This window comes from Eschrichtius robustus, chromosome 9 (assembly GCF_028021215.1).
Source record: "Eschrichtius robustus isolate mEscRob2 chromosome 9, mEscRob2.pri, whole genome shotgun sequence".
Classification (NCBI taxonomy): Eukaryota; Metazoa; Chordata; class Mammalia; order Artiodactyla; family Eschrichtiidae; genus Eschrichtius; species Eschrichtius robustus.
The window spans coordinates 13,720,878-13,741,860 of NC_090832.1; the positions used below are offsets into that span (position 1 = coordinate 13,720,878).

At 35.3% G+C, this 20,983-nt stretch overlaps 2 protein-coding genes and 1 long non-coding RNA gene across 4 annotated transcripts in view; 2 read left to right on the top strand and 1 right to left on the bottom strand.

Moving 5' to 3' along the window:
* Window positions 1-2,695, top strand: part of RGS17 (regulator of G protein signaling 17) — a 100,976-nt gene extending 98,281 nt beyond the window's left edge. For both annotated transcript variants that reach the window (XM_068550737.1, XM_068550738.1), the window contains exon 5: window positions 1,709-2,695. In XM_068550737.1, coding sequence (XP_068406838.1) covers window positions 1,709-1,897 — 189 coding nt within the window. In that variant the 3' untranslated portion in view covers window positions 1,898-2,695. The remainder of the gene's footprint in view (window positions 1-1,708) is intronic.
* The window catches only part of LOC137769048 (uncharacterized), a 46,425-nt gene that overhangs the window by 19,202 nt on the left and 6,240 nt on the right, over window positions 1-20,983 (bottom strand). The gene's annotated exons all lie outside the window — the stretch shown is intronic.
* On the top strand, window positions 10,113-19,912 carry MTRF1L (mitochondrial translation release factor 1 like). The gene is made up of 7 exons (XM_068550736.1): window positions 10,113-10,395; window positions 13,021-13,100; window positions 14,948-15,131; window positions 15,606-15,769; window positions 17,301-17,418; window positions 18,611-18,747; window positions 19,528-19,912. The coding sequence occupies exons 1-7, from the start codon at window positions 10,137-10,139 to the stop codon at window positions 19,726-19,728; spliced, it is 1,143 nt and encodes a 380-aa protein (XP_068406837.1). The 5' UTR covers window positions 10,113-10,136; the 3' UTR covers window positions 19,729-19,912.

Sequence of the window (20,983 nt, forward strand, 5' to 3'; positions counted from 1 at the left end):
CTCTTTCTTTATCACTAATCTAATGTTTCTTTCTCCAATGAAACAAAAAGTTCCCAAGTTTGAAAGTAAGAGCACCATTTACAAAAATAATAGAATGTGTTTGTTAAGATTCACTTGACCATAACACCACATTTCAGAATAAGATCTATCGGTTTAAACTCCAATGTCAATATTTTCCTTTTGAGTAGAAAAACAAATGATATTTTTAAATAAAAAGCTTAGATAAAAATTCTGTACTTTTTATTACTTGGTACTTGATGATGAATGACCTCATATGGCAGTAACACAGAGAATAAAACGTAAACGATCCATTTCCAGAACATCTTTTCTTTTTTTCTTTAGAATTTAGAGAGAAGGATATATAGTTCAGCCAAGAAACGTTTAATTTTTTCTATATATAAGTTAGTCTAGCTAAACCACAGAAATTTAGTCTGCATCACCATTTCCCGACACATCCTTCCCTAGCAGCCATCCCTGGTGTGTATCAAGGAACCCAACGCCACATGGGCTGTTGAGCTCAGGCATCTGGGGACACCAAATGGAATATGAGTGGCTTCCGTCATTGGGACTGTTTCAGATCCCGGGCTTAGTCCAAACAGTGGGTGGGAAAAGAAGCCAAAACCAAAAAGGCTTTTGCAAAATGCTTGTGACAAAACATTTAGCTATAAATATGAAAGGTTTGTATAGACCTGAGTACATCATGAGACAAATAACTGTGGATCACAACGCCCTAGTCTTTGTTCAACAGTGAGAACTATGGACACCAGTCAAGACTCAGAGGTGGTTTGCCTCTTAGAGGGTTTTGCTAACATGTCATTTCAGGGCGGATCTTAGTTCTCTTCCCGGAGTGTGCATTTATTGGTATTTAATTTCCCCCCCTTTCCATTCCAACATGCTCTACCAGTTCCAACCAGATTAGCATTTAGGGAGGAAAAAACCAAAACAAAACAAAAAACAAAATTGAATCACTTGAAGAATTTAATTTCTTTACACTTTTCAAATAACACTGTATGATTAATGGGTACTCTGAATTCCTACTTACATTTCTCCTTTCAAAGATTGAATTGCAAGTAAATAGTCTGCTTAATCTTTAGTACAGAGACCTTTGGATGTATTCCTAGGTAAGGACTACAGAGTGTCCTATGCCCTGCCAGGTAGATAGAAGACCTGAAGAATGTGTGCTGTCGTTCTGCTCTACTCACCCCTTCCACATTCCTGGTGTCCTCCTTCTGACATGGGAGGACTTGTTGGGATATGAAACTATCGGGAATCAGCACTTGATATACATGTTAAGTTTTGACGGAGAACTACTCTCTGCCAGATTTTTACCTTGTTCCATCAAGAGAGTTAGCCCAGCAGTCTCATAATAGGAGGACGTCAATTTGTATTCTGGCCAGGGAATTCTCTAGCACCGCAACAATGAATAGAAATTGTCAAAAAACTCCTGAGTGAATGCATAGAAAAGATACATCCAAGTAAGCCAAGATATGTGAACTAAAATTCTGGTTTAAAAGTTGGTTTTTGTTTGTTTAATTCAACTTTTCAAGGAGAAATGTATGCAGGGTTATCATGTAACCTCTGAAAACATAACCTCAAGATTTTAGGTTTACTCTTTGAGGTTCCTCTGAAATGTCATGAACCTATAGTTACTTGGTTGAGATCTTTTGAAAAAATATTATTTAATGTATCTGCTCTTATTTCTTTTTAGGTCAGTCTCGATTCTCGAGTTAGAGAGGTGATCAATAGAAATCTGTTGGATCCTAATCCTCACATGTACGAAGATGCCCAACTTCAGATATATACCTTAATGCACAGAGATTCTTTCCCAAGGTTTTTGAACTCTCAGATTTATAAGTCATTTGTTGAAAGTACTGCCAGCTCTACTTCTGAATCTTAATTTTTATTTTTAAAAAATCATTTTGGAGGGCTGGGATGAGAAATAAAAGTAGTTAAATAACACCTGAAACTGAGTTCCTGGAGAACTACAGTTTAGCATTCCTCAGGCTACTGTGAAAATACAACCATATGGTCTTTGTCTCCATTTTTTATCAAGGCTATCCATGGTTAAGTTTGGAGAAAATACCACATGAAACAATGAATTGCCAAATTAAGTTTGTTTTGTTCAACACGCATTCTACTTGCAAGCAAACTGTATTTGTAGGTCCTATGAACAGTCTCCTAGTGTATCCAGAGACTGCATGTGCAAAGTAAAACTGCTTCATTTGCCATGTAGTTGTTAATATTTAAGCCAATGGCATAACTTACATCTGTATTTAAGGACTTCTGTGCAATATGGTCTTATAGAAATAATTGCCAAAAAGTTGGCTGTGGTTTGCATTTTTAAATATAATCTAAGACAGAAAAAGCCAATTTTTAAATTGTAACTATGATATTCAACATGCTATATACTGTGCTCAGTACACTAATTTTGAAGCCAATATTTCTGTACATGAAAAAAGAGCTATTTATCTCTGTTTGTTGGAAAATCCTAATGGGGAATTCCTCTGGTTGTTCACTGCCAAAACTGTGGCATTTTTATTACGGAAGAGTTTACTTCATATATATATATATATATGAAGAAAAGAGAAAAAAAAAAAGCACAAAACAATTTGAAGATATTCTATCTCAAAGACAAAGCAAAGAGTGATATTGTTTTTAACTGTAATAGAGGAAAATGAATCTATGTATCAGATGTCCAATACTGTAATTAATTTATTAAAGACTGGCTCTCCAGTTCTAAAATGGTTGTGTAAAGTATGTACTTTAGCCAAAAAAAAATAATAATAATAAGCTTGATAACTTAGTTTTGGAATATAAAGAAAGGATTTAATAAAGGAATGCCTATATGTAGCATCATAAAACTTTTGATGAATAGCATCTGTGCTGTGGCATATTTTCCTTGAAAGTGAAATCCAAGAAACGCTAAGTTTTTAAGCAAGAAAATTTTATAGGGGTTCTCTAGAAGATAATTCTCTACTTCAGACCTTAACTGTTTTCACATAGTATCTTAAAAATGACTTATTTTAAAAATGTTAAAACCAAACCATTCTGGTCCATAATTGAAAGGCAGTACAGTGCTCAAATCTTTTAGCTGCCGTATTATTTTTTATATGTACTACTAAATCTTTAAGACAAAAAATACTTGCCTGACGTTGGCACGTACTTTTGACATTCAAGAAAACAGTATCCTATCTCGCACACACACACAAAAGTCAGTGTCATATTTATATCAAGGTGTTACATTTGAATATTAATATCCCCTGGAGGCTATTTTTTTAATCTTAAACTTAATAAATACTGAGTAACCTAAAATGAAAGTTTTAAAAATATTTATATCCACTGAGAATACTGGCCTTATATTAAGGATATTAAAATTATAAGTTTCCTTTGTCATTTTTTTAACTACCTCTCATTTTTTTAATTTATTAAAGTTTTTTTAAAAAAACAAGTTTGGGGTTTTCCTTTTAACATTTATTTTACTTGAAAGGTTGACATCGTAATTTTCTTTTTCCATAAAGTTAAAACATTTCAAGAATTGCTTTTTTAAGTGAATTTGATTTTCTAACTTATACAGAATTCAGGAGATATGATTAAAAGGGCTATTATCTATTCCCTATGCAAATATTTTAACTGTTGCAGTGTTTGACAAAATGGGATTTAAAAAAAAAAGTTTGCAGAGTAGAAAACAAAACGTTCTGTTTACACTGGCGTTGCTGACTATCCTACTATATTCAGCACTTTTAAATACATTATTTATGAAAATGTAATTAAAATACAAGATAGAAAATATTTATAATAATCATTTCTTTTAACAAATGCGTGTTTCTGTCTGAAAGTGTTAGTGTGTTAAGACATGCTTTATCCGTGTCAATTAGATATTTACTATTTGAACAATAGTTTTCAGTAAAATGGTGAAAAAAGATAGCTATGAAGATGTTTACAAAAAGTCGTATTTTTTTCCTAACGAGTGAAGAAAAAGCTAAAAGCATCATCACTTCTATTGTGAAGTTTATTGTTCCTAAATTATCTAATTTTTTTCTTGATTAGAATTGAGTTTGTTATGCTACTATGCTGTATACACATATATGTTGTAATATCGTACTCGTTGCTGTGTTTGAGGCACATGACTAGAAAATATGTAATATACTATGATACACTGCATGCATCAGTCTTTTTAAATGTAGACTTTATATTCTTGTTGTTACTATATATGATGGTGACTTGCTAGTCATAAGTTATCTTTATAAGATACTTTGGACTATTAGATGAATTGTCTGTTTGACAATACCTTTAATATTTTACCAAATGTAAAAGATAAGGGCCCTTATAAAGAGTCCTAATCTCTAACTCTGGGCATTTGTAGAATACAGATTTTGAAGCTAGTATGTCCTTTTGAAATCTGATTAGGAAGTTGTGTTGAGAATGATTCTAGAGTAGATTTACACATCAGATGTTGGTAACCATGCTATGTGAGATTTCCGTGCTAAATTCCTATTTTCAGGGGAGGGCAGTGTTTCTCTTTTAATTTCAAAATGTTTAAAGTTTCCATGTAAGAGTGTGTCTGTGTATTTGCAACTCTACCAGTTTTGAAAGTATGGTATAATTCCTTCAGTTTTAATTACAGAGCTATAATAAACAAAAAAAGCCCTCAACTGGTGTCTATGCTACCATTCCAAGAGCACAATATTTGTTTTGGTAGAGTTTGATTTTTCCTAGTGAGTAAATTCCTCCCTGGGGAAAAATTAGCACTTTAGAAGGTACACTTTATACTTTACATTGCCAAGATATCTTTGTATACTGTTAGAATCTGCTAATGCACACAGAAAGAGGTTAATGCTCTTTAAATAATGCCTAACTTCAGATGTGTCTATAATGGAAAGACAAGTAGAGGATATAGATTATATATGAATATGTATACATATATTTATATAAATTGGAGAGATGTCTTCAGAGATGGATCTTGAACATAGATCACACTAATAATGAATGCATGATGCTTCTTTACTCTGGATAACTATTATTATGTTACCTAAAGGTAATACAGATGTCCCGACAGTGTTATAGGGCAGCTCTAAGCACAGCAGGTGCACTGGCAAGAGAACAATAGCAAAACACAATTTTGATATCAACACTATGAAGTGCAAAAATCAAGACCATAGTGTGGTCATTTTTTTTTAATTTTAAAATATGTACATAGGATGACCAGTTCTGATATTTGGTCATGGTGCATGGGGTGTTTATTCGTATCCTTTAATGCTGCCTAGATTCTTACTTGTGGAATGAAATGTGTATCATATATTTACCTGATAGCTCAGTTTTGCAAAAAGACTATAGAAATAGGTAAATAGTATTTATTTATTAGGGGCAAAAAAATACACTTTCACCCCATTAAGCTGATTTAAAATAATACCTGATTCTTATTTTTTGAATTTATCCATTTTTTTCTATACACTTTTAACTTACATTGAAAAAAATGTCATATTGTAATTGTAACAAACTACATTTGCAAAAAAAATGCAATATACCAGATGTGTTGAGGAAGAAATATACAAGGAAGAAATTTAACATACAATCAGAAAATAGGAAAATAAGCCACCTAAAATTTCTTAGATCCAAAATATCTATAGATAGAACCCTGTCAAACTTGAGTTTTGAAACCTTTGCATTAGATACATTGGCAAATTATTTTGAAACGTGGTAAAGATATTTCCAGAATTTTTTTGGCCCGTGTATTTATGTTGACAGTTTATGACCTTAATTTTCATAGTTTTCAGACACTTATATTTGCATGCTCTTTTCAGTTTTTTAAAAATTTCTGACCAATATAAAATGTTTGTTCTCCTGAGAAAACAATACTCAATCTGCCAAAAGTTTAGTTACTCCTTACTTGCTGCAACTTCAAATATTTACCAATGAAACTGATACCAAAAACTTGCTTCAGATCTTCCCTGCAACACTCTTTACTAGTATCCTTGCAACACACAACAGTGCACAGAGCGGTAAGTTTTGTTTCCAGATACCAGGCTTTAATTATAAATTTGGTTTCAAGTTATGTTTCTGTCTCATGTGACTTTGGGCAAATCACTTATCCTCTCTGAGCCAGTTTCTTTATCTTCAAATGAGGAATATAATAATTTACAGGATGGCCATGGGAATGAAATAAACACGGAAAGAGTAAAGTGTTACATATAATATTATTATTTTATCAAAGTTCTCCAGCTCAATAATAATTCCCATTTTCAAGAATGTATGTATTAAATGCCATTTTAATGCCCTTTCCCCCGATTTTTTTCAAACTGTACTTTAAAAATCTGATTTAATTATTCATTAAAAAATACAACCAAGCTTATTTTAAGACAGAGGAATATATGAATATGTTATTGCTTTGTTCAATAATGTGATTCAAAATCACTGTTCTCAGCTCACCAACATCACACTGAAGCTACAAACAAGAAATATGTTTCTTTCAATGACACACACACAAAGATATATATAGATGTGCATATGCATATGTGTGTGTGTATAATATTGTAGGTTTAAATCAAAGTTTAAATAAGAGAAATTATTTGAAAATTTTATTTCCACAGGAAATAAAACATTCCCAAGGATAGGAAGAATATAAATATCAGTTAATTTGCCAAATAAATATGTGGTGGTTAGAGGTAAAACTAAATTAAAAGAGATTGGCCTGTAGAAAACATTGATACTGGCACAGAATAGAAAGCATTCTTTTTACTATTAAGGTAGTATGATTTTTAAAATAATTTTATCATGAAAATATGAAAATGAAAGAATAAAAGGCAGTTGTATGTCCATAAACTTTTTCATTAAACCTTTTATTTTAGAATAGTTTTAGATTTACAGAAAATTGCAAGGATAGTATAGATAGAACCCATATATGACACACCCATGAAACATTTGTCGCAATTAATGAAACAATATCAATGCATTATGAAGTCTACACTTTATTTAGATTCCCTTAGCTTTTAACTAATGTCTTTTTTCTGTTCCAGGATTCAAGATACCACATTACATTTAGTCATCATGTATCCTCTTAGCTGTGACATTTTCTCAGACTTTTCTTGTTTTTGATAACCTTGGTAGTATTGAGGAGTACAGGTCTAGTATTTTGTAAGACGGCCCTCAACTGGAATTTGTCTGATCTTTTTCCCACGATTAGACAGGTGTTACCAGTTTTTGGAAGAAAGACGGCAGAAGTGCCATTCATATCACACCATATCAAAGGTACATACCATCGTTACGACTTATTATTGTTGATGTTGAACTTCATCACCTGGCTGAGGTAGTGTCTGTTAGGTTTTTCCACTGTAAAGTGATACATTTTTTAAGAGGGTATATTGGACGTAAATCTACTGGACATTCACACTGAGATAAAAATATTCTGAGCAGATTCCTCAGCATTGCTACTAGGTGCCATTAAATGACTGCTAACCAATACTATGAAGCAAATAAAATGAACTGGAAATTGATAAGGGAAAGTAAAACTCCAAAATAGTGTTAGCTTCAATATTCACTTAAAGGAGGTGAAAGTTAACTTTTTCCCTTGAACTACCTGTATAATTACCTTAATCCTCTGCATCCCTTGGATAGTGAAGATTTTAGTTTTACTGTCATAAAAGGTAATCTAAATTGATGATCATTTTGCTGAGTACTTTTCTATATTGCCTTCCACTGAACAATGAACACTGAATACTGGAATAATGTAAAAGGCTTGATTTTTTCCCCTTGCTTTAAACTATTTGTCATAAATACAGTGTATCTTGTATATGATTTTAGGATGTTTGCTAAATATTAAAAAGTATATCAATGTGTTTGGTTCTGTAAAATTTATATTGAACGTGTGTAATTTTTTCTACCATGTTCATTGTACTTAATAATCTATATCCGTATCTTGGACTTCACCAATATTTATTAGTGGACCATAAAGAAATTCTGAATGCATGAATATAACTTGAGACGCCATGTTTGGTTATTTTGCAATGCCAGAATAACTGTAGGTACTTATAAGTTGAATAGATAATCCAGATTATTTTTCCACCAACTTAAGTTGTTTTGGGTTTTTATGCCCCCTTCCTTGAATCTATTTTATTATTTTACCTATGTACAATAACAGACTTCCTGAAAATGCTAGAATTTTCAACATGTAATAGAATTTGAGCATGACCATAATGGAAAAAAATTCAGAAATCTTGAACAGTGTATATTTCTTTGAGTTTTCAAAGTAAAACTAAAGCTGTTTTCATTTGACTATATTGTGGAAACCTATGGATATTATTGTAAAATGCACATGCATTACACTGACTTTTTAAAAATGTTTTGAATAAAGAATTCACCAATGTATCCTTAGAAAAGTTACTGTTTCCTCATTGGTGTAACACTATAGGAGTAAAGGTGCACTTAATTATGTTGCTTAAATTGCTTACACATCTGAGGGAAAATAATTTCTGGCAGATTTCTTTACATTGTTCTATAAGGTTATCACATTACATTTTTGCACCTTTTATAAATAATAAAGTATATTCTTGAAATAACTCGTTTTGAGAATTCAGCTGAGAGATTTATGTTGAGTTCAAGTAGCTCCCACAATTTCTATGCTTAAACTAATATTCAGAGTTGAGTTTAGACATGGAATATAACTATTCCTAAAAGAGATACAGACAACCTAATCAGTCCTGTTCTATACTCGGATTAGAATTTTTTAAGTTGGGTTTGGATCACTATTTTAAAGCAAAACAATTTTATAAAGTAGTGTGGCTTTAATACAGATTCAAAGTGAAAGAAGATTTGAGTTAGTTGAAGTTTCTAAGTAGCAAAACCTATTTTTGTTCTATATTATTTGGAGAGTCAGCTCACTCTACTTCACTTTGCATTTGTATGCAGAGAGCAAAGAAACGAACAGAGGCAATGCAAGCTCATTTTATAAGAATTTTATACTTAACCTCAACAATCCTGATTAGATGACTTAACTTTGTCAAGGGCTCCCGTACTTTACCATTTAAAAAAAATAATAAATCGGAAGATTTTGAGTATATTAGGTCTCTGTACAGTTACACCACCACTTAGTAAATCCTGCGCAAACCAGTTAGGTAGTGGGAGTTCCCAAATTGAACGTTCAGCCCTTGCATCCTCGGGCCTGTCTAGATTGTATTATTCCCTCATATACTTTCCTCTGGTGGGCTATGGAAAGGTCTTTTGAAAAATGCAAAAGCATTATACGAGTAAACGTCAGTATTCCTGGCCCTAATCCACTCTCAAGTTTGGGGGTGGAGGTTGGTGGCTTTGGGGGGTGGGGCTACCGGAGGCGGGGCTCTGAAGGCTTTGCTGGGCTGTGATTAGTTGCAACACGCAACGGCTCAACCACCTTAAAAAGTAGCTCAGTAACAAGGAGTAAGTGAGAATGGGCATGAGACTCGGTGTGGAAGGAAGCCGTTTAAAAGCAGGTAAATTAAGTGACAGAAAAAGGGCAGGAAAGCGGACTGCTAAATCACTCCGTGGTCGCCTTCGAGTCCACTTGTCACGTCTTTGTTAATACGAACCTTAACCACCGTCGAAAAGAGAAACATGAGCAGGAAAATTGGAAGAGTAAACACACGTACACAGTGATAACCATCCTACAATTCGCTCTTGGAGACGACAGTCCAGGCTAGCACGAGAGAGGACATCCGTGCTGTGACCTCAGCCCCTGTAGCGGACACTACACTGCCCTCCATTGCTGTACTTTAAATTCTCACGGAGGGCTTGGGAGACAAATCTTCGACGTCAGAAAACGTAATGACAACCTATTGCTTTCTCCTTCCGGTCTAACACTCCGCCCCCGCTCGTTCAAGGAGGCGTGTCTGACCTAGCCTTTAGAGGAGGTGCCCGAGGTCTCTCGGACCCGCCCCTATCGCTTTCGGCTCTGCCCCTCAACTTCCGGCCTCCGCGCATAATACGGCATTTAATAATACTTGGCCGGAAGTTCCCAACCAGGCTTCCGGGAGGCCCTTTTAAACCGGCGCGTGCGCTGGGCGGGGCTTGGCTAGGTCTCGCCCCTATTGCCAAGCTGCGCGGTGTCGCGAGATTTGCTCTCTCCGGAACTTCCGGCTCTTGTCCGCTTCGGACATCCGGCTGTAGCTATGCGGTCCAGCTTTCTTCGGAGTGCGTTTCGGGGCTTTTGGGCCCGGCAGGCTGCTGGCTCGGCCCGCCGACACGTAAGCTGCGGTAGCCTTCCACTGGAGGAGCTATTCGCCCGCGGCGGACCCCTACGGACCTTCCTCGAGCGCCAGGTACGGTCTGAAGTCCAGTTGCCGGTCAGGCGGCCTGAGCTGGTGGCGGTGGCCAAGCTTCTGAACGAGAAGGAGCAGGAGCTGCAGGAGACCGGGCACCTGCTACATGGTAAGGGCCGGGCCTAGGGGAGCGGAATTCAGAGCAGATTCTTGACTCTTCATTTGCCCTTGCCACTAAGCCGCTGCTCAGATGTCCACACTCTCTCCGAGTCTGAAGTCTTTACTCGGTTGCAGCCCTTTTTGATTGCATCAGAGGTCAAGGCATCATTATGTGAGTTCTGGTCCCATCCTCTCCTTGGGCTCCCTTGACAGTGCTCTGCGCCCTTTTACAAAACTTAAGTTGACCTTTATTGGTTGCGTATTTAATAGCAGGAGATTAGCTCGCCAAAGACAAATAAGGCACTATTCCTGTTATGGGCTCGAGAGCAGTGTTTCTAAGTGTGGTACAGGGACCACCCGCAAAAGTGACAGGAGAGGTTCGTGCTAAGTAAACCCAGGCTCGGAATCTGAGACCTAGAAACATGCGGTTTTAACAGATTTCCCAAGTGATTCATGTCCATGCGAATCTGGATGGGGCCTATGTTTCTGCATTTACACAAGCTTCTGGGGATGCCTAGTTGCTGGTCTGTGGCCCACACTTTGGAAAGGCTCTAGAGAGGGTCACAATCTATTGGGGGCAAGAAAATTAATTATAATACAGATGATAAGTAAAAATATATATCAATAAAGACCTAGGAGAGCAAGGAGAACTTGTTGGGAAAGACTTGTACAGGGATGAAGACCCACCCTTAGATGATTTAATAATAATTTAACCTTTATTGATCCTTGGCCATACTCCAGGCTTTGCTTAGCTTCCTTTATCTAATAACTCATACAATTCACGTAATAAATTATGAAGTAGGTTCTATTAGCCTCGTTCAACAGAAGGGGAACCTGAGACATAAAGATAAAATAACTCAGCTTGGGTGACACCGCTTGTAAGGAATGGAGCTTGGACAGGACTGACCCCAAATCTCATGCTCTTTAATCACTGAACTCTATGTTAACCAAGGAAGGGGAGGTTATGGGGAGCGGGAGGTTGGAACCATTTTGTAAGGGAGCTCAAGTACTAACCTACAAAGTTTGATTTCATCCTGTTGGCAGAAGCCAACCAGCAGAAGCTTTCAGATTGGGAGTGAATGACAGGAATAGCTTTCTTGCTTAGGAATCTTGATTGGTGGCAGTTTAGAAGCAGCCTGGAATAGGACTGAAGATGCCATGGAAAATAGGAGGCTAATGCAATTGTATAGTTGAGACATAGTATCCTTTGGGAAAAAATTAAATCGGTTTCATTCCTTAAGCCAAGCTAAAAGTCCAAGTAGCAGCCACAAAGCCTTAATATTAAAAAATATATAGTATTTTTATATTGATTACATGTTGAAATTGGTAGTGTTTTGGGTATACTGGATTAAATAAAATGTAGTATTTAAATTAGATTACTTCTACAATCTCTTTAGCCTTACCAGAACACTGCATTTCAGAGCTGAAAGGCCCCTTAGAGATCATCCAGCTCAGATCTTTCATTTTATTCTTGAGATTACTGAGACTCAGAAGTTGGGTGTGTTGCCCTAAGAGAACCTTGGTGGTTGAACCTAGGGCTAGAATTCATTTTTCCTTTTTCTAATTAAGCACATTTTACATTTCACCAAATTCTTGCCAAAATAATTCCCTGCCATTCCACCAACACACCCTATATTCGCCTATCTCAGTTTTGCTGTTATCATTCTCTCTCCTTAATTCTTTCCTTTTTCTACCCATCCCCAAAACAAACAAAAAATCCTTTAGCATGCTGTTATTTTAGTATTTAATCACATAATGTTTTAGGTTATTTTTTGTGAGTTTTTCTCCCCTAGAATAATATAAAGAAAGTAGAATGATCTAAAATCCTACCTTGAGGGCAGGTCTTAACATATTATCCCCAGCTCCCAGCATAATTGGCTGTTAATAAATGAATAAGCATTCCAGCTGATAGAGTTTGTTCTTTCAACAGAGACAGCAAATTGTAATAGCTAAGAAAATTTCCCCCTCTCTCCTTTCTATAGGCTGCATGTTGTCCACAGGATAGAGGAATGAGGAGGTATATTTTGTAAGGTAAAAATGAAAACTGCAAGATGAAATAAGAATTAGGTAAAGCCTGAGAGAGAAGACTGCTTCATGTAAATATTCTGTCAATATTAGGCCGGGTCTAAATGTTTATTTAGGTGGACACTTTTATATTAATGAAGTATTTACTAATAAGACAATAAATAACTTCCTACTTTTTAACTCAGTTTTGGTCTAACTGGTGGTACCTTCTGTTCCCCTTCCGGTCTTTCTAACTAGCTCAGTGTATTCATTTGTTATTGTAGAGTCTGAATTGGAAAACTAAAAGTATATTTGTTAATATGAATATTTTGGGGAGGCAGAATTATAGAAAAGTTTTGTAGCTTCTTTATATTTTTCTATAGAGATTCTGTTTATTTTGAACATATACTTTGGTCATCAGGAAAAACTTTTTAAAAAAATTTTTTTTTTAAACTACATGCTTTTGAAAACTAATGCATAAAATGCTTTAAATTAATAACAGTTATTAAAAGGACAGGGTAATTGTTATTTTTCCCTTAAGCTACAATTAACAATAAAACTATTACCTTGAATTCTGTTAGCAATTTAATACTAATTAAGGAAAACTTAACCTGCTGCCTTTTTTTCTTAGATGAAAATGAAGACTTAAGGCAACTTGCAGAGAGTGAAGTAACTTCATGTCAAAAAGAAATAGCTCAACTGAAGCATCAGGTATGGTATTTGTGCAAGGAATAAAGCATCCGTGCATGCTATTACTTCTAATGTATTTTATTAGAAGTTTATAGAAGCAAGTTGAGAACTAAGCAGCTTGTTAGTATTTATGATTATAAACTGGTTTTTAAAGAAGGAAAAGGCATACTCCCCATGGCCCTATTTTTTATCATACTAAAAGGATTATATTGATAGAACTCTGAAAGAAGGATGACTGTCACATTAATAGGATTTGCCAGAAAGGCAGAGAAATGTTGGTAGTATATTTTCCTTCTTTTGTTTTTTTAAGAGGGGTGAGGATGGGGATGGACGATGAGAAGAAGAGGTTATGGAGCGATGGCAGGAGGAAGCAGGAATATTTCTTTACCTTTGTGTCTCTGACACTATTACAGTGCCAGCCTAGAATAGGCCCTTGGGATTTTTAAAATGGAATTGCATTGCTTTGGCTTTATATCTAGGAGAACTGCAGAACATATGGAGTTAGACGAAGGATCATGAAATTAGATCCACCCTTCATTACTTCTGTAAAGCACAGCTTAAAGGTTTACAGCAGTTACCTCTGGAAATATAAGTGAAAGAACATGATAAGGTGAGGAAGGATCCTGGAAAGGAGGTGCTTCATTTAGAGATTCTCTTTATCCAGGTGTAGAAAATTACCAAAAATTAATGTCCCCACCACCAGTCTAGGAGAAAAGTTCCACTATAGAGTGAAAAGTTTCATGTAGCTTGCCTTCTACCCATTTTCTAAATGTTTTGTGACGTAGAAGGACATACGTATTAATGGTTTCTGTTCATTGGCTAGTAATTAACAGATGTAAATTCTATCATGTTAGTTCAAGATTTGAGTGGTCACATTCTATTGGCACAGGCTAGAGAGATGGAAAAGTAGGAAAGCAAGTATAGCTCCTGACCAACACAAAGTGATACTTCAGAACTCAGGTAGACTCGGGTTCAAACTCTAGCTCTTCCACTTTCCAGTTGTAGGATATTGGGCAACTAGAGTTAAACTTCGTTAAACTTCGTTTTCACTTCTTAAGGTGGAGCTGTTAATAGAAGCTGCCCAGGATGTTTTAAGAATTAAAGTACGTAGAGTGCTTAGCAGAGTGCCTGTCAATGTTAAAGAACCAATAAATGTTGGCAGCTTTTTTTTAATTCACCTCATCTAAGAAGTCTTTTTTCTATATCTCCTTAATTAGTACATACTGAAGTGTGAAACACAGAATTGTAATGAAAGGAAGACTGATTTAGGCACAAGGATCTGAGTTCTTGTGCCTGCTGGGGCAGTAACTAACGCGAGTCTTCTCCCTTCTGTTAATCTCATTTTCTTTTACTTGTAAAACGAGGGAATTGGACCAGATCTTCTCTAAAGGCCTCTCCAGTTCCAAAATTTCAAGTTTCTCTTCCATGTTAAAGAGGCTTAGAAAAAATACAAATGCAATTTGAGTGTTTTTTTCCTGCCATACTAGGCTATAAATTTCCAGGGATAGAGCTAGAATCTTCTTTTGTATGCTGTACACAATATAGTGTACTACTCACAGCAAGCACTTAATTATTAACTGAGTAGAGAACAGATATGTATACATGAACACCAAAAAGAAAAACACCTGTAAGTTTTAGCTGAGCCATATATAGCATTTATAATGTAGTTATAACATTAATATTTTTGGAAATTATGCATTATACGGTTCTAATTGGCAAGATAAGTGAACAGTAATCAGCAATATTAAATTATTTGCTTAGGGAAACTTTAAGTAAATTAAATATTTAAAATCCTACATCTAATCACTGAGGTTTTTTTTAAGTTTTAAGTCTTAATTAAAGGAGGGGTGATATTTTTGTATTTGCAGATTATCTCACTTTTGGTTCCCTCAGAAGAAACGGATGAAAATGATTTGATCCTGGAGGTAACTGCAGGAGTTGGGGGTCAGGAGGCAATGTTGTTTACTTCAGAGATATTTGATATGTATCAGCAGTATGCTGCATTTAAAAGATGGCATTTTGAAACCCTGGAATATTTCCCAAGTGAAATAGGTCAGTAAACTGTTTTGCAAAAACTATAGATTTAATTTATCTATCTACATATATTTTAGGAAAGGGTTGGAAAGATCTGACTAGGCTTTATAATTTATTTGTAAGGATGCTTAAGTAGTTTTATGCTTATCATTTACTTAACAATTTTGAATGCAAATATACCAATTTTGAAATGGCCTATAAAACGTTAGTCATTCAGTACTAACCACTGAATGACTAATAGTCTTTTAAAAGTGGTCCTTTAGAGGTGTTACTGAACAGTTAACACCATAAATGTTTTATGTTTAATAATTATATGAAATAAAGATATTAAGTGAATATCGTAGACTTGTTAAAGGTTTTCAGTATGTTTTATAATCAATATGCTTATATTATTTTGTAGCTCTTTTATATTTCAAGATGGTAGAAGTGATGGTCAGTTGTTTATAAATGGTAGGAAAAATAAAATAATTCCCTTTTCCCAATGTTTTCAAGGCGGCCTTAGACATGCATCTGCCAGCATTGGGGGTTCAGAAGCCTATAAGCACATGAAATTTGAAGGAGGTGTGCACAGAGTACAGAGAGTGCCCAAGACAGAGAAGCAAGGCCGCATCCACACCAGCACCATGACTGTGGCGATCTTACCCCAACCCACTGAGGTGAGGCACCACAGGCCCCTCTCCTTGGAATCCTGGGACCAGCACAGTGCCTTGCCCCCAGAGTAACACTCACTTTACTGAATTGAGTGTCTCGTTTGCATCATGTATTTTGAGTTGTTTTTACAAATACATTCTCACAGTCCAAAAAGCATGATTTTAACAGTAGATGGTAAGGATTAAGGATATATAAGTGATCTAATCTTACATTGCCTATTTATTATTTTTTTCTCCACCACTAAGCTTCAAGTAGATATTTTGAGACCATGTACAGGAGAAACAATATTAAATAGAGTTCAAGAGTGATTACCTTTATAAAGACTTCTGCTTTGTGTGACTTGTTCCTAGAACATTAATAGCGAGGATCCTGTTTTGACAAAGGATAACTGTTACTTAACAGAATTGCTACTTTATAACCCAATCATATTAAAATGGAAATATATTGCTATAGTGTTCATAATGAGTATACTTTATTTTCACAGATAAATTCTCAGACTGTATAATATTTTTAAGGTAGCTTAGTTGGGAAGTTCTATTTTGCTTATATCCCTTCTGCTGAAAAGTGATAGGAAATATATAACTTGTTTTTTAGAATGGAGTATGAATGATTTGAGAAGGAAGTTTGAGGGTTTCTAATAGGGTTAATGGAGTTCCTTTCTTCAGGTCTAAGTTTTGTGTGAAGCCTAGATGAGGAACAGAACAGTTCAGGGAGAGAGTGAAGTGGGATAGATGGCAGGAGCCACACCTAGATATAGTCACTTTGGCTTAAGCATCTTGGAGATGTAAGGAGTTTTCAGACAAAGATGGAGACTGAAGACTGAGGTCCGTGTGTCATCTCATTTCATTCTTCCAGCAGCGGTAAGAGGGAGCCACATAGGGAGACATGGAGGGCCTGTGAATGATAGGATTCCTGCTCCTGGGGTTGTGGACATCGCACAGACTGGGCTGTAATGGTTCCTGAAAGAGCTTTTTAAATACAGTGCTTTGGATGGTGACTCGCAGGACAGAGCGTTATCCTGATGTCAGATCCCAGTGTATTTATGAACTGAGTCTATACCCTTGACTTCTTGGCCTTTGACATTTCCGTTTGTCTCTCCTCTGCCTCTAAATATGTTTAAATCCTCCTTTATTTAAAATTAAAAATAAAACCTTCCTATAGTTCTTAAGCTAGTGTCATTTTTTTTCCCCTCTGCTAAAGTCTTTTTGCACTCAAATCATTTTAGCTATTATAGTCACATTTCTATTAGTAGCTGAGTTCTGCTATTGGTAAGAAGAGGGTAATTACAGAGAAGTCCAGTTTTTGAGGATTAGGGAGGGTTTGTTTTTGTTTTACATTATGTTTTGATAATGCACTTTTCCAATAAGAAAAGTTTAAAAAATGGTATCCTTCCAACTACTTTCTGTTCTTAAAATTAAATCTTCTAAACCTTATATAAATTCTATACATGACATGTATTTATATTTATAAATAGATCTTCCCTTGGAACAGATCATACATGTAATTTTTAAATCCCAACTTTTCTCTTACATATAGATTAATCTGGTGATTAATCCTAAAGATTTGAGGATTGATACTAAGCGAGCCAGTGGAGCTGGGGGGCAGCACGTAAATACCACAGACAGTGCTGTCCGGATAGTTCATCTCCCAACAGGTATGTACTTATTTCTTCAACATAAAACGATGAAGAAAGAAATCGAATTCTGAATGACTTGATTAATTTTCCACTGACACAGATCCTCAGTTATCAGAGGAATATAGTTGTTATTTAATACTTGATTTATCTTGAATCCTTAGCTGAAAACTCTGCAGGATAAATACAAAGCCAGAAGGAGGGAGGGATCTAAGCCCAGGTAATTTCCATGTTAGTGACTATATCATTAATTTTAAAAAACCCTCACAATGAAGTAATATCATGGGTTCTTCTTTATCAAAAAATGGTCTAAATCACTAGTTCTTGCCGTTTTTTGGAGGGAGGAGGAGATGGATTCCTTTGAGAAAATGAAAGCTTGGACCTGCTACCCAGAAAAACATGCTTATATGCAGAGTTTTGCAGGTAATTTCAGGGGCTTCTTTCCATTAAGTCCATCTGCAGACATCCAGGGGTTCTGTCTTAATTCTGGATAGTAAGGCAATGGAGCTATAACTCAATATTCCTTAAGCTTTCAAAATACTATTAGTGTACAATACACTATTATTAAATGTGTTTTTACCGTTGATTTACACGTGATAAAGAGCATATGGTTAACAGAGCTCCGTTGTCTAGAAAGGATACAAGAATCGCCTACTGTAAATGACCTCAGTCATAATTCCTGTTGACTGGGAGTGGCTGATGGGAGTGCTGGGTTCATTTTCTTCTTTTTTAATATGAGGAAATCCTCACGTTAAACTTGAAGATGATGTCTTATGTAATACATATTATATAAACAGGAATAGAAAAAAAAAAGTGGATGGAAATACTCAAAAATATCAATAGTGACTAACTCTGGTAATAAGATTAACTTTTATAATTCAGTTTCTATAATGAGTAGTTACTACTTTAAAAAAAATTATGGTGCCTAGCTGAAGGTACCAGAAAATAATCCATTTAAAATGACTAATGCTTATTGTTTAGTATGTATGCCTTCAATATGGAAATACTTTGAGCTATAACTCAAATTTTCAGTTTTCCAATAACTGTAAAAGTTATTTGTTAAGTTTACAGTCTTCCTTTTTAATATTAGAGTCCTATTTTTTCCCTTTATAAAGGAAGAAGAAAAAGAATGAGAAGGAAAAGGAGTATTCCTTGATAGTAAATGAAGAAGATTTTTCTATTAAAACTCTTTAATTCTCATAACACTATTCAGGTGTTGTTTCCGAATGCCAACAAGAGAGATCTCAACTGAAAAATAGAGAGATGGCTATGAAAAAGTTACGTGCAAAACTATACAGCCTGCGTGTAGAAGAAGAAACAAGTAAACGATACAATGCTAGAAAGATTCAGGTAAAACTGAATTCTTAAAAATGCCTCTAAAGGATAAAAATATTTTTAGATAAACAAGTTTTTGTATGTGTTAAAATCATTTCAGTGCATTTGTCGAAATTAGAGTACAATTCAAGTAGCTCAACCAAGGGCTATACTTGTTTTATAGCAATCTTACACCTCTGCCCCGTTTTTTATATTCAAAGGTGTCTTTCTCATTCACCAAAGTTATTTTAAAAAGATATATGGAATTCCCATTCATTTTGAATCCTTTGAAAATTATGGAAGAAAGTTGCAAAGGAAAGTGAACTTACTTCCTGTTTGGCATTTGATTTTATAACTACAGACCCCTTCTATTAACTCCTTATTATAACTTTGTCATCACTGACGATAACCAGATTAATTCACAGAGGTTATATATGTTTAGCTAGCATTTGATGATCAACTGTGTGCCAGGCTGTATGTATGCACGCACCATCACTGTGCAGTAGGTATTGCCTGTATTTTACAAACGGGGAAAGCTAAAGTTTAGAGTTGAAATAAATTACCTGAAGTCATAAAGTATTAAATGGCAGAGAGAGGATTCAAAATTCAAGTACTAATCTGTCTGACTTTAAAGCCTGTATTCTTTTTTCTCTGTCAAGTTCCCATGTTATCTGAGGATTCAGAATGTTTAAAACTTGCTTAGCATTGTTGTAAATTATAAACCAAGAGCTTAATCTCCAGGTAAGTTAAATTTGTAGGTTTAGTTGCCCTGAATTTAACTGTATTTCATATCTTTTTTTTTTTTTTAATATATAGATTGGCACTAAAGGAAGGTCAGAGAAAATAAGAACATACAATTTTCCACAGAACCGGGTCACAGATCACAGAATAAACAAGTCACTTCATGATCTTGAAACTTTTATGCAAGGAGAGTATCTGCTGGATGAACTTGTACAGTCATTGAAGGATTATGCTAATTATGAATCTTTGGTAGAAATTATTTCCAACAAAGTTTAAGTTGGTTTGTTATTAAAGACTTGTATAGCTTATGAAAATTCTATTATGGCAAGTCACATTGTGTACATACCAGTATTCTCTTGAAACACATGAGTTAACACAGTTGGGAGTAACATGTTTTTAATACATAGGTAATTTATATGCATCGTCTCTCAATTTATTAGTAAAATGTATTACAATATAATCATGACTCTGGTTGTACATTTTGAACTCTTACAAGAAAGGAAAAGAGTCCTTTGATTTATGCAAAATATTTAATGAATGATCAGAAATTTGGTTTAACTCTTAAGGAAAACTCCAAACATAAAACAGTAGAAATATGACAGTAATTACTGTTATTAGTCAAGAGACAGAAACCATACCTTTAATTTGAACAGGGATAATTTTGATATAAAAAAATTCTTAACCAATGATGGGATTACTACTCTAGGACTGAGAGAGAGTACCCAAGGAAAGAATACCCTTGGAAAGGGCTTCCCTTCCCTCCAGGTGGAGAGTCAGGCCCATTGGAGAGTAATGTTGACTAGAAGCCTAGGCACCCTGTGGCCCAGCCAACTTGACACATAAAATTAACCATCAGTGTCCAAGAGCACCCCTGGCAGCTGTGCATAGAAACAGAAACAAGAAAAGAAGCCCCTTCCTCCTGCACTGTCTGTCCACCTCCCCTACTGACAAAGCTTAACATGGTACCAGCTGGCAAAGGAGAAATGTTTATAGGTCCAGCTCCAATATCACAGAGTAAGGCAATACATCGGTAACTGGCACAACCATACTCATTGCTTAGTTTCAGTAACTTATGTTTTCATATTTGTTTGGTGTTAGCAGTTGTAAATATGTTACACTTCACCCTTAAATATTTCAGCTTGTATTTTAAAAAAAAAATGACACTGTTCTACTTAATCATATACTATCATCCCACCTAACAAAATTCACAGTAATGCCCTAACATCTTCAAACACCCATTTCAAGTTTTCCCGAGTTCTCCCCGAAATGTTTTAACTGGCTTCCTCAAACCAGGATCCAATTAAGAATCACAGATGGGAATTTGTGATTATATTGCTTAAATTTCCCTTATTGTAGAACAGCCCTGCCAACCGCTGCCCCTTTTTTTTCATGACACTGCAATGAATTTTCATTTGAGAAGGCGACACTATTATGGGTCCCGTCATTTGTTCCTCAAGTCACAGTAGTTCCTGCAAACTGGAAGTTAAGAGCTTAAGACTAGGTTAGTTTTGCATAGTCCTTCCCTTTCCTG

Excerpts from the sequence above, each read along its gene's own strand:
- MTRF1L (XM_068550736.1), top strand. The coding sequence starts at position 10,137 with ATGCGGTCCAGCTTTCTTCGGAGTGCGTTTCGGGGCTTTTGGGCCCGG. Across the intron at positions 15,770-17,300 it reads TCTTACCCCAACCCACTGAG|ATTAATCTGGTGATTAATCC; the intron begins GTGAGGCACCAC and ends TCTTACATATAG. Across the intron at positions 17,419-18,610 it reads GATAGTTCATCTCCCAACAG|GTGTTGTTTCCGAATGCCAA; the intron begins GTATGTACTTAT and ends AACACTATTCAG.